General features: G+C 33.8%; 1 protein-coding gene across 2 annotated transcripts in view; it reads right to left on the reverse strand.

The window, feature by feature from the left end:
• The window catches only part of LOC145247277 (cilia and flagella-associated protein 47-like), a 215467-nt gene that overhangs the window by 121524 nt on the left and 78623 nt on the right, over positions 1-15320 (reverse strand). Inside the window, exons 23-26 of one of the 2 annotated variants that reach the window (XM_080108883.1) lie at positions 11085-11280; positions 8461-8552; positions 4232-4346; positions 1272-1347 (exon numbers count right to left, since the gene is read on the reverse strand). In XM_080108883.1, the coding sequence (XP_079965009.1) occupies positions 1272-1347; positions 4232-4346; positions 8461-8552; positions 11085-11280 (479 nt within the window). Of the gene's footprint in view, positions 1-1259; positions 1348-4231; positions 4347-8460; positions 8553-11084; positions 11281-15320 lie in introns of both variants that reach the window. The other variant, XM_080108882.1, reaches the window with a different exon arrangement.

Here is a 15320-nt window from a genome sequence, read left to right on the forward strand (position 1 = left end):
AATTGTTCGGTTGTTTTGTTTTCCGGCAAAGCAACATTTTTAGGATGTCAAAAGTAAATTCGTATCAATCTGTTTCATTATTGAATGTCTACATAATTTTCAAGCTTACACGTTTCAAATGCTTGCTAAAATCATATTCCTGGGAATGTAAACATTAAGATATTACATTCTTCTTTTCTATTTTGCATTGCGCAAATTTATAACTCCTGACTTGGAATGTAAATATTTCTTTGTTTTCGTGATATTACAATTCCTGTCATTTTTAGAGGGCGCAAGAATGTATATCAAAATTAATCTAGAATATACGTATACCCACACCTTTGCTTTCTTTGGCGGCGTCACATCTCCATATCTAACAAATCAGCATTGCTCTTGATTCTGCATTTATTTCCGCCAAGATGGATGTAATATATTTAGTCGAGTTGGTTTGTTTGTGTACAGCCTATCGTCCATATTGCTACATTAAAGATTAAATTCAAGATTATGGAAAAAGTGAAGGTCATACATTATGTGACGACATCATTTCTCTTAATCGTAGAGATTCACAACATAGTCCATATTATAGTTAATGAAGTCCCGCATGATATGTTAAATTTCGACGACTTATTAACGTCTCCATGGCCGAACTTTGGAAATCTCTATCTCTACGATTATATAAAAGGAACTTTGTCGGTGCGCGTGTATGTGTGTATGTCTGTGTGTGCGTGTGTGTGTGTGTATGTGTGTGTGTGTTTACGAGTTTGTTCCCTATCGAATCAAAAACGACTTGGCCGAATATTTAAAAATTTCAGATGAAGGTACTTGATATGTGTAGTATTTTTCTTACGTAGGTTTTATATCCGAATGCCTCCGATATGTGTTGAAAATCGACAATCGAAAAATTCCGATTAAAGAAGAAAATCCGATTTTGACAAGCGGTGACACTTTTTACAATCTAATATCACAAATGTATTTGAGAAGTTTAACTTCAATTCAAGTGATTATGTTAAAAGTATTTCATAAAATCAACAGCTGATTCTTTGATAAAACAGAATCGCGTTCGAAATGTTTTTGTTTAGAGCAAAACTGAACCATGATACTTTACTTTTGCGTTTTAAACTTAGAGTAAAATCATTATTTACAGAAAATTTTATCAAATCAACAGTAGATTCTCTACAGTGCAATGTAGAATACAATGTATTGTGCACTAAGCCAATATGGGAATGCATATGAAGCTTTTTCTCGGCGCATGTAATAAATGATTTAATGGCAATACTTACAAGTGCACACACCTGCTGGTTGTTAATAAGGAATCCGTAGCACGTCAACAAGCTATTATCGGCTGTAGACACGACAGAAAGAGAGAAACTAGCAAAAAAGAAAAGAATTAGAATTAACCCAAAAATTAAATAAAATTATGAAAATAAAATATAAATCATTAACTTAATTATTTAATATTATTTTTTATTATTATGTAAACTACACATCACATTTTATCCGGAAACTGTAATATCTCTCTCTTCCTCTCTAGGCACTTTAATTACACTTAATTCTTGTGTTTATTGCCGGTCAAGGGTGACTCTATGACTCGGCTTGAATATCGCGAACATTAAATATCTCTTCATACCCTGATGATTGCATAAGTATGAAACATGTACGCGTAAAAGTAATTGTTGATATTAATTTAAAAAAATATAATTATAAAGCCCTGTAATAAATTGCAGTTGAACCCTCTTTAGAAAATTAAGTATAAAAGCGGTCAGATTTAATGCAAATTCAACAGTCCGACTATTGGTCGTTGAATACTCTCTTACTTTTTACTTTGTATGCCTGCTGATTTGATTTTGTAGCCACTTAATTTCCCTTAAGTCTTGTGTTAATTGCCGGTAGCTTGGAAGAAGAAGGGTAGTCTACAACGTCATGGGCGACTTTATAACTATGTTGGAATCGCCCGATCAGCAGTAAGTATCCTTTCTTACACTGATGATTGCGTAAGCATAAAACACCACTGTCCGCGGGTATAAAATAATTGTTAATCTTTGTATAAAAATATTATATATACATTATATATATATATATAAATATATATATATATATATATATATATATATATATACATACAGGGTGCAGCAGAAATATCTCCTACATTTTAAACGTTCAACACTATTTTTTTAATGAATGTATGCAAGTGCCCGTGATGTTTTCATTTAGCTAATAACTTGCCACCTTTTTTCAGGCAACTTCATCAAGCAATATGGTTTGGAGTGGTGCACACCGTTCTTTTATTGTAGAAATGTTTTTGAAAAATGGTGACTCAGTAAATGAAACACAGAGAGCTTTCCGAGTTCTTTACAGGAAAGGATGGCATGATGTTGGCTGTTCCAGATAGAAAGTCAATACAGCTATTGGTTGCAAAGTTTAGAGCTACACCAAAAAGAAAGCCAGACAGTATTCGAGCTGTGATACTTTCTTTTATTCAGTTTCATACACATTCAGCTGACAAACAGGCTTTGGCCTTGGAGTTGTCTGATCATGCAGTTCCATCCATACAAATTAATGCTTGCTCAGAAACTGTACAAGCATAGCAAAATGTGGGAGATATTTCTGCTACACCCTATATATATATATATATATATATATATATATATATATATATATATATATTAGTGAGATGTTAGATTTTTATTTGCTCCAGATCACATTTGTATGTTACTTGTGTGACCTTTCTGATAGGAGGGTTATACCAGGTAACCAGCAAATACAGCATCGCCGTAAGACAAGGTAGTCGCGGCACATAAGCCAAAAGGGAAATGAAACGGGGTTTGCCAATCAAGTTCACTTTATTTTGTTTGATTGACGTACGTGGGTTGTCGACACCCATGCATGGATGACGGCGTGTGTTGTCCTGATATTTTCCTGCTTTAATCAAACGTCTGAAGATGGGCGGAAAGTCGTTCGCGCCTGAATTGAAAAAGACTAACTCCTTGCAGCCTGGTGATACGGTTAAAAGAAAAGAGAAAAAAATCTCAGAACAACCATTTATCGGGAAAAAGGTGACTCATTAACTGAATAGCACAAGGTCATCAATTCGGAGTACTTAGAACATGAAAGGAAGAGGGAAAGAGATGGAAAAGTATTTCAATCCGAATGGAATTAAAGGAATGAATTTGTGGCGACTTGAACTGATAAACACGATTCCTCATAAGGGCCATCGAACATTCGATTCGAAATAGTCGGATTTTTATTTTGTTTGAAACAAAAATTCTGCTGGACTGGTTTTATATTGTTAAGCGGATTTAGTCAGAAAGCCTCATACTTCCTAAGAACGTTATATATGGATTATTGTCCTTCACGTAGAATTACCAAATGGAAAATGGTTGGTGTATCATTGCTCCTCGTTCTATATGTCTCTAAAAAAAAATTTCGTTTAAAAACGAAATAAAATATTGCTAGTTAATCGATTTTAAATTAGTTTGAAATTAACGTATTCATGTAATACGATCGATCCATATGGTGATTCCATCTCAGCTCGATACTGGCTCAACGAGAAATCCTTTCGACTGACGAATGTCAGTTTCCGATGTCCTGTGACCGTTATATGTGACCGTGACATATATTGGGCGGGTTACTAACAGTATTTTGTATAATTTTTGTTTTAATGTAATAAAAAAAAGTCATTTTCAAAATTTTGAATTTTAGGAGCCAAGTCGCGGTCATTTTTCTTGTTATCACGTAATACTAGACGTTATATATTATCTGAACCGAATAAACCTTTTAGAGTGAGCAAAACAACGAAAAACTTTATCACATAGGTAGAAGAATAAGTTATCTTGCTTTAATAACATTTATTTGTTATGTATTTGGATTTTTGACGATTTTTTTTCGAATCTCTGTATAAAGCAAAGTCTATAAGCATATATGTACATATATACTCACACAGACACACATAAGTATACATATATATATATATATATATATATATATATATATATATATATATATATATATATATTTCACATAGTTTTGCTGACAGACGGATACTAATATCCTCTGTAAAAAGATTGAAAGATATGAAAATCTGAGCATTCCTCAAATTTTTTACATCATTTCAAGAAATAAAGTTTTTAAAGTAAACAGCAGTAAAATTAATATTTTTATGAATTGTATTTTTCTGACTTGTTTATTTGATCTGAAAAAAAAAATCATGAGAAAAATCGGATCAAACTGTGATAAAAACAGAAACGATTATTACCTGTTGTTATATTGGTCGGAGAAAATAATTGCCTTTCGAAATGACGTTGGCTTATTAGCCATAAACTTCACTTGGCACATCATGTTCTGGGAACCGTCGGAATCATCAAAATTCTCTGCAACAATCACAAGACGAAATCGATAAACAACGAGAGTAATGTAAGAGTCACTTCCTTGGCCGGTTTTATTATTCGTGTGCGACAAATTAAGGCAGGACAGAGTTACGACAAGGTACAACAAGTGGCTTCTGTTGATTTTTCAGTCATATGATATTTATGCACGACAAATTAAGACACAACAAAGGCACAACAAATGAGCGTTGCTGTTATTTTTTGTTGTTTTTTTTACTTTTTGTAAAATATTAAAAAACTTTATTTTCAAACTTATGGTCAATATTTTTAAATATTATTTAATTAATTGGAATTCATTATTAAGATGAGTATTATTTATTCATTTATCTATTGCGGACTATTATCCTCATCTTTTTTAGTTGCTGTTTCACAACGCTTCGACCAACTATTCCTCTGGCCTTCATCAGGTGGTAATTGCGATGGAATAGGGGCTCCGATTCTCCCAACTGCATTCTCAGCAATTACTGCCTTCCATAGTTGTTTTTCATCTCACCACGTTTTGGCCAACTAAAACTCTAGCCGGCTTTGGGTAGGATTGAAACATTGGTAGGATTGGGTAGGTAATATGTTTAAATGTTCGAGAGAAGAAACTATTATAGTAGGAGGCTTTCTGGCATCTAAGGATCTCTATGGTGAAGTGGTGGGATGTTGGTACTTGTCAGGTAACGGGAGTATTTACTTGGTATGAATATCCTTCAGCCCATGCTTGGTTTATCCACTAAGTTTCAATCACGAAAGCCCATCTCTATTTTATTGTGATTCAATGATAGGAATAAGTAGGAGTAGGAGTATAGTCTTTAATGATTATCACATTCATATGAGTTTAATCTTTCAATTTTTATTTCTGAGGTTAGCTCAAAGGTCATTGTCATTATTGACAGAACTCTGATATGAGTATGCATTTTGTTCATTAGGATTGCGCCAGCTCTAGCTATAAAGTGTTTTAGGTGATCCACTTTAGATGTCACCATTCGCTACAGAAAACATGTGCTTGATATGCAGGTTCAGAAAGGCATCTTGCAGCAGGTTGCTAGTACACCATTATGTGGAGTACCGCCTTGTCACCTACACACCAGGCGAGTTTATCCGGGGATGCATCTCACCCAGTGAATTAAACACGCCCTCAGATACCAACCTAGAAATTTCTACGATTCAGCGTGGTACATACAGCACCTCGCCTTCCCAAATGGTCACCGATCTGGTCCTGACCAGACTCATCATTGCTTAACTTCGATGATCTGGCGAAGTTAATATCTATAAAACAAGATACAAATTCCCAGAAACACATTAGTAACGAACGTTTAATGCTCTACTATTCTTTCTCTTTATACACGACACAATCACGTTGATACACCAGTTCTCATTAGATCATTGAAGTTAAGCAACAGTGAACCTGAACAGTTCTAGATGAGTGACCGTTTTTGAATACCAGGCTCTGTATGTAGGAGGACGGTGCCACCTCCTTTCAAGAACTGCAAAAAACTAAGATTGTCATTTCTCCAGATCAGGATGTACATGTAACCATGGACCGATTGAGCATTTAATATTCCCCTGACTTTGGAGGAAGCTGGCTCAACCTGCCTAGAGTGCACACCACTGACATACTCTTTCTATTTATAAAAACAACGCGGGAATGCATATTTATCTACCTAATTTCGTGTGTAGAAAAAAATACTGGTTTAGCCAAAATCAATATCAATAAATTCTATCACTCTCTATTGGTGTCTTAACCTAAACGTGGATTCCATCAACAAAGTTTATTTCCTAGAACTTCCCTTCTGTAGAACTCTGTTCCGCTGGTTTGCTTTCCAGATGACTACAATGTTATTGTCTTCAAGTCCAGCGTATACAAGTTCTTATTGAACTATAATCGTAAATAATCTAATTATACCAAATTTCCACCACAAGCGATAATTACACAACTGTCCCCATGACTACAATACATACATTAATCCTTATCCTTGAGTGGCTTCCTGGCTTCGATATGTGGTAACCCCTTTGCAAAAAAATAAAAATTGACTTTCACAGAGACTATGAATAAAATAAAGATTAATTTTTTTGCAGTTAATGGCAGCAGACATTGGTAGTAGCCATAGCCACAGTATAGGATTCAAACTTTCCGTAACATACTGTTTACATCTGTAAATACATTCTTGTAAATATACCACCCTGTTGTCTTAATTATCTTAGGTCCTTTAAGGTCACATGACTAGTTTGGATTGCTTTTGTTCTGACTGGTTGAGAAGACAATTTTTTGTTATTTCTTTTTAGATGTCCTGATTTTTATATGTGAGATGAGCTTAAAGATAAAGTACAGGGTGGAATGATAAAATCATCGTCCTAAAGAAAACAACACTACAGCTTTATTTTAAAACTTTTAGTGAGAAAATCAATTGAGGTGACTTGACTATGTAGTAGAGCTGACATCTATTCAATGTAGACACCTTCAGCCTCAATCATCCCCTCGATACAGGTTTGAACTGGGAGCATACCTTTTTCACAAGCACTGGCATGAGCTTGGCGAATACTCGGTGGATGGTGGTGATTAGGCTAGCTTGCTAGCTTTGGTGTGAGCACGTGGGAAAATATCAGCAGGAGCTGTAAGATAGCTGTCTGACAAAGATATTAGCAGCAGTAGTCAAAAAAGCACTTATGCACATTAGGAAGTGTGTGTGTGCTTGCACCAGCAAAAGAAGAAAAAAGTGCAGAAAAAGGGAATATATGCCTTTCGCTAAAACAGAAAGAAAAACCAAGTCGTATATTTATTTTTGTTTTGTTGTTCCCTTTTCGACGGTGCCAGACTAGAGAGGTTTGAACTGTAATAAATATGTTACAGATACACAGGGTGGAACGATAAAATTGTTGCCCTAGAAAAGCCAACATGATTCCATTTCTGTTTGATAAAATTCGGTTTTCTTATTTTGTTACAGACCATCTACTAGTTAACGAGTTGTGTGCAAATCCCAAGAGCAACAAGAGTCTACTGTCTTGTCTGAAAGTAACACAATGTTCAAAGAGCGAAATTTTAGATGTGTTGCTGTACAACTCATGCTCTCTACCGATTCAATGTATGACAACAGGACCATTACCAGCACCGTTAAAACGCAAATCCAAAGATTCAACACTTGAGGGCACAGCTCCACAAAGTTTCTGGCTACGGTTATGGTCTTTGGTGTGGTTTCAAGTGAGAGCCACATCATGCCACCTCACATCTTCGAAGTTGTCTTGAAAGTCAATAGCAAAGTGTACCTGGATGTACTGAAGAGTGTGGTGATCCCCTAGTACAATCAGGTGGCTGTTCAAAGAGACCCAAGTTTGGTTTCAGAAGGAGTGCTACGACTTTGTACCCTCCTCTTACTTGCCTCTCTCCTATCCCAATCGGAATAAGCTGGACTGCTTTGTTGTGTCAAACGTCGAGAACATCTCTGACACGATTCCCACAACACCCAAGCCAGCCTGATCACTGCAATCCACCGAGTATTTGCCAAGCTCCTGACGGCACTTGTGCAAAAGGTATCCTCCCAGTTCCGGGCCTGTATCGAGATGGTTATTGAGGCTGAAAACGGCTACATTGAATAGATGTCAGTTCTACTACATATTCAAGTTACCTAAATTGATTTTTTTCAATAAAAGTTTAAAAATAAAGCTGTAGTGTTGTTTTCATTAGGGCGATAATTTTATTATTCCACCCTGTTCTATTCCTGTTAGTTTCTTCTCTGGCACTGCTAGACTTTTGAATTCCCTCAGTTTTCCACTTCTCTGACTATTAACCCGCAGAAGTAAAAATGTGATGCGAACAGACATTTTACTGCTGGATTCTCACAGTACCCAGTGTAACATGATCCCAAATAGTACACCCTTATTTTCATATTGCAATACGGCTTGTTTGGGGTGAGTAAAAAAAAAAAAATGATTGATTGTAAAAAAGACTGAATTTTATTTACAATTTTTGTGGTAGGGATAATCTTGTATTTATGATTTCATTTCTTAGTGATTTTACAAAAATGAGATGAATGTCTTTCTTCGTTGACCAAAACAAAATCCATAAAATGTTAATTGTCACTCTATTACTGACTGTAGGCTGAAGAAAAATGGTTACCTGCATTCTGAAGAAACATCACACTAAACGGCGTCATTAAAGTTCCATCTTCATTTTCAACTTCAGGACATTTGACATTCAGAACGGGTGGACTGTAAGAAAAAGTTTCACAATTTTTTAGAATTTGGAGTTTTACCATTTTTTTAGAATTTGGAGCTTTACCATTTTTTTAGAATTTGGAGTTTTACCATTTTTTTAGAATTTTAAGTTACACAATTTTTTATGATTGATAATTTGTAGGATTTATATTATTCGGACTATTTCTCTTATCTTGAGTATTTTTTTTTTCAAATGTCTCCGCTGATGTAGCCGTTAACCTTTTTCATGGGAAACTTATCAAATGCAGGAATGTTTCTATCGAACTCGAAAATAGGCACAAAATATTCGACATAACATTTTATTTAATTTATGGAGATGGCATGCTCTCGTTCGATCAGCCATAATCAGGAGGCAGTTTTAAGTACAGTGATACCTCGATTGTCGAACGTTTCGATGGTCGAACAACTCAGTGTTCGAACCAACAGTTGGAGATTTTCTAGTTTTGGTAGTCGAACGAAATTCGAACCGCTCGCTTCACTTGGAATGTAACAAGCAGTGGTGTTCCTCAATGGGACATTGTAATTCAGAATGGTCGTGATACTTTTGAAGCGTAGTGTGACGACTCAACCCCTCTCTGACGACGTCGCCACGCGAGTCTGAACTTTGCAATGAGAGTTATATTTAGAACAGCGTTATCGCAACCCCTTTGACAGCCTAGACGGTGTGTGAGTTATTTTTAGCACATCAACGTGGCACCGGAACAAAACAATTCGTTTGGTCGACCCCTTTTTTGCATGGGACAACAAAGGACCTTGATGTAGCAAAAAAGTTTTTAAAAAAAAAAGGTCAGTAAACTTTAATAAAATGAACAAAGTGGACGTATCTCGAGACGACAATAATTAATTGCACAAAAATAAAATTTCTAATTCAAGTAATCAGTTTAGCATCGTGTAAAGACTCTAGAAACAAAGAAGAAATGGATATTGGATAAAATGAAAGAAAAGAGAAATAAAAGTAGTAACGCAAGTGCAAAACATAAAACTGCAAATAACGATCGAATTTAAAAAGGAACTTGATAGAGAAATTTGAAAGAGGAATACGTGTGTCAGCGCTTGCAAAGGAATATGAAATGGCATTGCAATTAAATATATAAAATCTCAAAGTTTACAGATAAAAGGGTACTTTTAATCTCTGGAATCAATTCTATTTCAGTTAATTTAAAGGGGAAATATCGTTTTGGTTGTCGAACATTTCGGTGTTCGAACAAACACCTGGAACAAATTATGGTCGAGTACTGACGTACCACCGTAATTTAAAATTGTATTTTTCATATCGTCTGCATTGAGGATTAAAATTTCAATCTCCAGAATATAACTCACAACTTCATTTTAGTCTGTTGTTTATCCACCTTTAAGAAGGGCGGAAGTTACATCATTCGAAACGTCGTGAAAATAACACTCAAATTAAGAACAGTACTCTGAATAATCTAAGTAATACGGATAACCAATCCTCATCTAAATATTTAAAAAAACATGATCATGTTGTATCTGGTTGAGAAGCAGACTTGTGGTATCAGCCATGATCAGGTCGAAATTTTTAGTAATTCACAATTGTAATCTGAGTATCGCCCACATTGAGGACTGGACTTTCAACCACCAGAAAAGTGTATTTTAGAATTGAATTTTACTTAGTACTTTCCTCGTTATTTCACTTGAAAGCAATCGTCCGAGTAATCCAAATAATCCAAATTATCAATCCTCATCTCAACGATTCAGAAATTCTTTTTTTGGTTCTTATATTCACAATGTTTTGGCTAATATAACCTCCGATCTTCTGAAAGTGCATGTTCTCAAATTTAGGGATTTTTCTATTCGAACTCGGGAACCTGTCAGTAATTTCGAACAGAACCTTTTTGGTAAATCCGTGGGACTGACTTGTTTTGATTCCGTCCGCCATGAATTTTGTTATATGTTATTTTTAATTATCATTAAAGTCTAAAAGTGAATATTACCATGAAAAAAGTGATGATCAGTTGTTGCAGTGGTGGAAAGTTTCCCGCCCCCAAAACAAGATCTACTCAGTTGAAAGCGAACCAGGTGCAGTTCAAATTTTTGTGGTATATCTAACATTGAATACACAAGAAGTGCAGAGAAATTATTGAAAATAATAACCGAAATCTGTGCAATAAGTGTCTGACCATGGAGAACTCAGATGTGGAGAAACGATGCTGCATAATGGTCTATATAACAGGAGTGTATATATTTACGTGTAGAATGTATGTGTATACATATTTATAAATATCTATTATCTTTTAGTGGGTATAATGTGTATATATACATTCAGTTAATATTATTGTAATGTTATTTTTTATTAAGTGACCGGCTGCAGAAAAATGGTAACACATATAAAAACCGTTCATTTATTTACGTGGCAATACATAACATACGTAAATGGAAAACAAACAAAAAGAAACAAAACATACATAAATAGAAACAAACAAAAAGAAACAAAAAAGAAACAAAAATGAAACAAAAAGAAACAAAAAAGAAACAAAAAGAAGCAAAGTGAGATACTATTTTTCCAACCTTTCATAATTGATGCAAAATAATTCGACCATTGTCAATTTTTCGACCATCAAAGGAACGCAGGTGTGGATGATTGGCGGATTAAAGGTCACCTTGGGAGATTTCATATGCACCGACACTGACAACTGTTTGTAAACTTTTGTAAAATCGCCGTGGATATAGAGAGGCACAGAAAATTCGTAGTTGCAATAGGTTTCTGAAAAAACAAAACCAAACAAAAAAAACGACAATAAAACATTTCATATCATAATCATTGTTAGACAAATTATTCGGAGAGAAATAATAAAAATAGTGACCAACAATATGGAAGTGAAAAAACATAATCCTTATATAATATACTAGTTGGTTCTAATGCTGTATTATTCTCTATCTCAATTCTACATACAATTTATATGTATTGTATATATGTATTGTATATATGTATTTCACACGAATTCGCATTCGCTTTTCTTCCCTTTTTTCGTATATCTATATCTCCGTGTATTTGCGCTTGTGTGACAATTTAATTCGTCTTTTTGCATCTGTTGAAATCCGACGATTAACTCCTGATGAGTTCGTTGGCGAAAGGGGTCCCTAGGGTTTGTCCGTATATTATTTTAAAAGCGATATATATATATATATATATATAGTCATCCACATACAGTACTGTTTCGGTGTATCACAACTCATCTGTGCAGCTAGACATACACCTTTTCCCAGCCGTGGATCGAACCTACAACCATCGTGTTGACAGTCGGCAGCTCTAACCATTAGACCAAGAATCAGTGCCCGTAAATATTTCTCCTCAAATGCCTATTAAATTAGCATTTGCCCGTCGCACAAGGCTCAAACTGTCAGTTTGTTTACAAACAAACAGTGATTACTATATGATATTAAATTCTATACTAATCTGCTTAGTAGTTGATGGTCACGCAGTATATGTACTGCTTTTTTGTTTTTAGCCTAGATTCTTCCTCATAATATATAATAATTAAGAGAGGATTGATTCTATAATAATACATATGCAATTTACATAAATCAAAAATAAATAAATATATATATATATTGATTTATGCAAATTGCATATGTATTATTATAGAATTAATCTTCTATTAATTATTATATATTATGAGGAAGAATCTAGGCTAAAAATAAAAAAGCAGTACATATGGAACTCGATATAACTCGAAGCAAAATGAATTTCTCGATGCTATTTTTTAAACAAGGCGTTTTCTTTTTTTACTTAATTCAATATCTTAGGACTTTACTAATTATCTTTGAAATAGAACAAGAAAACTATATTTATCTCTAAAAGGATTTTTCCTTTGGGAAATTAAGTTTAGTCCTTAATCTTTCAAATACAATCAAAAAGTTGTCGGAAACCTGCAAAAAAATTAGTTTATTTTTTCTATACTAGCTGTACCCGGCCACGCGTTACTGTGGCCCAGTTTTTTAAAATGGAACGCATTCCTCAAGAAAAATTGAATTTTGTATTGTTTATTTACTTTTAATATTTTCTGCAATTTTTTTTATCAATAAAAGTTTTGTTTTTTTACTTCTCTAAAAAAGATTCATTTTTTACCATAAATTGTTAGAGGAAAGGGTTGGGGTTTTTTCAGGAAAACTTGCACTTCAAAAATTTTTTTTTTTTTGATTTGGCAGTAAACGTTTCTTTTTAAAAACGGAATTTTTATTATAAAAAGAAAAGATGAATGTTTTATATGAACACTGTAAGTAATTAGGTGAAATTAAAGAAAAGTTTGATATATATATATATATATATATATATATATATATATATATATATATATATATATATATATATATATATATATAAGGCGATTAAGCTACACTGAATATTCCGTGTTTCGTCCACTCTAGGATTCTTCAGGCTTATGTGCGAATTTTGTGGTTGTCTGTCGTTTTTATATACGCACCTTATATTGAGATTTTTGTTAGCCAATCAGCTTTCTAGTATCCACTGCACCCTTCCTATCAGCCAATGGACATGCACTTATAGGACAAAGGCCGATTTGACCTCTGGTTGACCTGATTCTTTGAGTGTGTTCTATTTAGCCTGGATATCTAGTGTCTTGACCTGTTTTAAATCTAGGTTATTTTTTTATTTTATTTTTTTAATGTTTTTAATGCTAGTTATATATATATATATATATATATATATATATATATATATATATATATATATATATATATACATACATACATATATATGTATGATAGTTTTTGTATGTGCATGTTTATTTATTTTATTTATTTATTTTTTATTTTCTATTGTTTGTGTCAGTTTCAAAGTGATTTTGTATCTCTATCCCAGAATAAATTTTATCCTATGAACACAGTTGTTCGCTATTTCTCTCCTACAGTTTAATAGATGTTGGAGTTCTTTAAAGTACAGGATAGCAAATTTTTCATGAAGGCATAATCTACATGGGTCGTCTAGGTCTCTACAGGTGTTTGCTTGTCTTACTATTTTCAGTTCGACTTCCGGCGAACGGCCGCTTTCCTTGAGTTCCCAGCATTTATTTGCTAGCGTTGTTTTCATACGTTGCTTTTTATTGTTGAATGTACTTTTGTGGTCTTAATATCGAGTTTTGAAATCTAAGGAAGTTAAACCTACGTAATATTTCTTGTTATTCGGGTTTTCTTTCGTAAATATTGTGGCCTGGTAAACTATGCTTTTGGTTAGACATTTATTTTGAAGTGGGCAAAGTGTGCGGTATCTACAGTTGCATTTATCTTGTTCGTTATTAGTATTTTTTATTTTTATTTCTAGTATGGTTGTTGTTGTCTGGAATTGGTTTATTATTATTATTATTATTATTATTATTATTATTATTATTTTTGCTAGTTATATATGTCTTTTGTGTTAGTTTTATTTTGTCATGGTGTCTACTTTTTATTGTTTATTTTGTTGTTGTTTACATTGTTTTTATTTAATATTTTGCTATGTGCTTTAATTATCATCTCTAAATTTTCGCAGCAGCTGTAGGATAATTTTAGGGTATTTTTATTGAAAATGTTGTGTAAAGGGTTGGTTGTGGGAAAGTGCTTTTCGATAAGATCTAGAGATTTCTTGCCAAGTTTTGTTTTTAACATTTGACTGTATGGGGCCGTATACCAGATTATATTTCTTCTTGTTCTATTTTTAATTTTATTATAGTTATTGGTGTTTTGTTGCTTATATTTAATATCAATACTTTTGTATCCACTATATTTTAGGGCTGTTTCACATATGAACCCTACTTAAAAGATAACCCTACTCCAATATACGTAAACCCTAAGTCCAATCACCCACCATCAATTATAAAACAGGTTCCTTACTCGATCGTAAGTAGACTCAGTAATAACTCAAGCGATGAAAATGCATTTAACAGGTCAACCAATATCTATGAAACAGCCCTATAAAATAGTGGATACAAAAATATTGATATCAAATATAAGCAACAAAACACCAATAAATATAATATAATTAAAAATAGAACAAAAAGAAATATAATCTGGTATACGGCTCCATACAATCACATGTTTAAAACAAAACTTGGCAAGAAATTTCTAAGACGAATTAATTTTCTTAAGAAAACCTTCCTGCAAAAAATGTTCTTGTGTCATAAGTTTACAATTTGCTGTGTTGTTCAGGGGAATATTAAATCTAGAGAGCATGGTGTGCAAAACAGAAAACTTCGTTGGTTTGGTCACATTGAAAGAATGGATGAAAGCGTTTAGTTTAATATATATAGCACAGTTGACGTACAGCAAGAGTTGACAGGGGAATGCTAAGGGAAAAAGTAGTAGGAGTAATAGTAGTAGTATCGTATGGGTTAGACCCCTATACTGCTATTTTTTAGGCAGTCTTAGAAATTGTCTTCAGATAGATAGGCTGTCGAGTGACTGGACAGTGTACAATCAGGTGGTCTGTATATTTGGGAGCTTCATTGCACTTAGGGCCGATTTGGAAATCTATATGTTTCCACCTGTGTTTGTTGACTGCAGTCTTGCGGTGTCTTGTTCTGATCCAGTTTGCGGCTACCCACTGCTTCCTACTATTTGTAGCGAAATCTGGAAGGTGCAAAGTTTGATTTTAAATGACGTTCCCTCTTTTGGGAGTATTGTTTCTCCATTCCTCCTTCCATGTCTCAATTGGGTCGAAATTTTTAATTTTTAAGCTGTAGAAGAGATGAGGATTGACTTTAGAGAAAGAGGAATAATGATAGTTTTGTTTGGAGGTTACGTTCTGAC

The sequence above is a fragment of the Euprymna scolopes genome, chromosome 25 (genome assembly GCF_053919585.1).
Source record: "Euprymna scolopes isolate OS-2025 chromosome 25, ASM5391958v1, whole genome shotgun sequence".
NCBI classification, from domain to species: Eukaryota; Metazoa; Mollusca; class Cephalopoda; order Sepiida; family Sepiolidae; genus Euprymna; species Euprymna scolopes.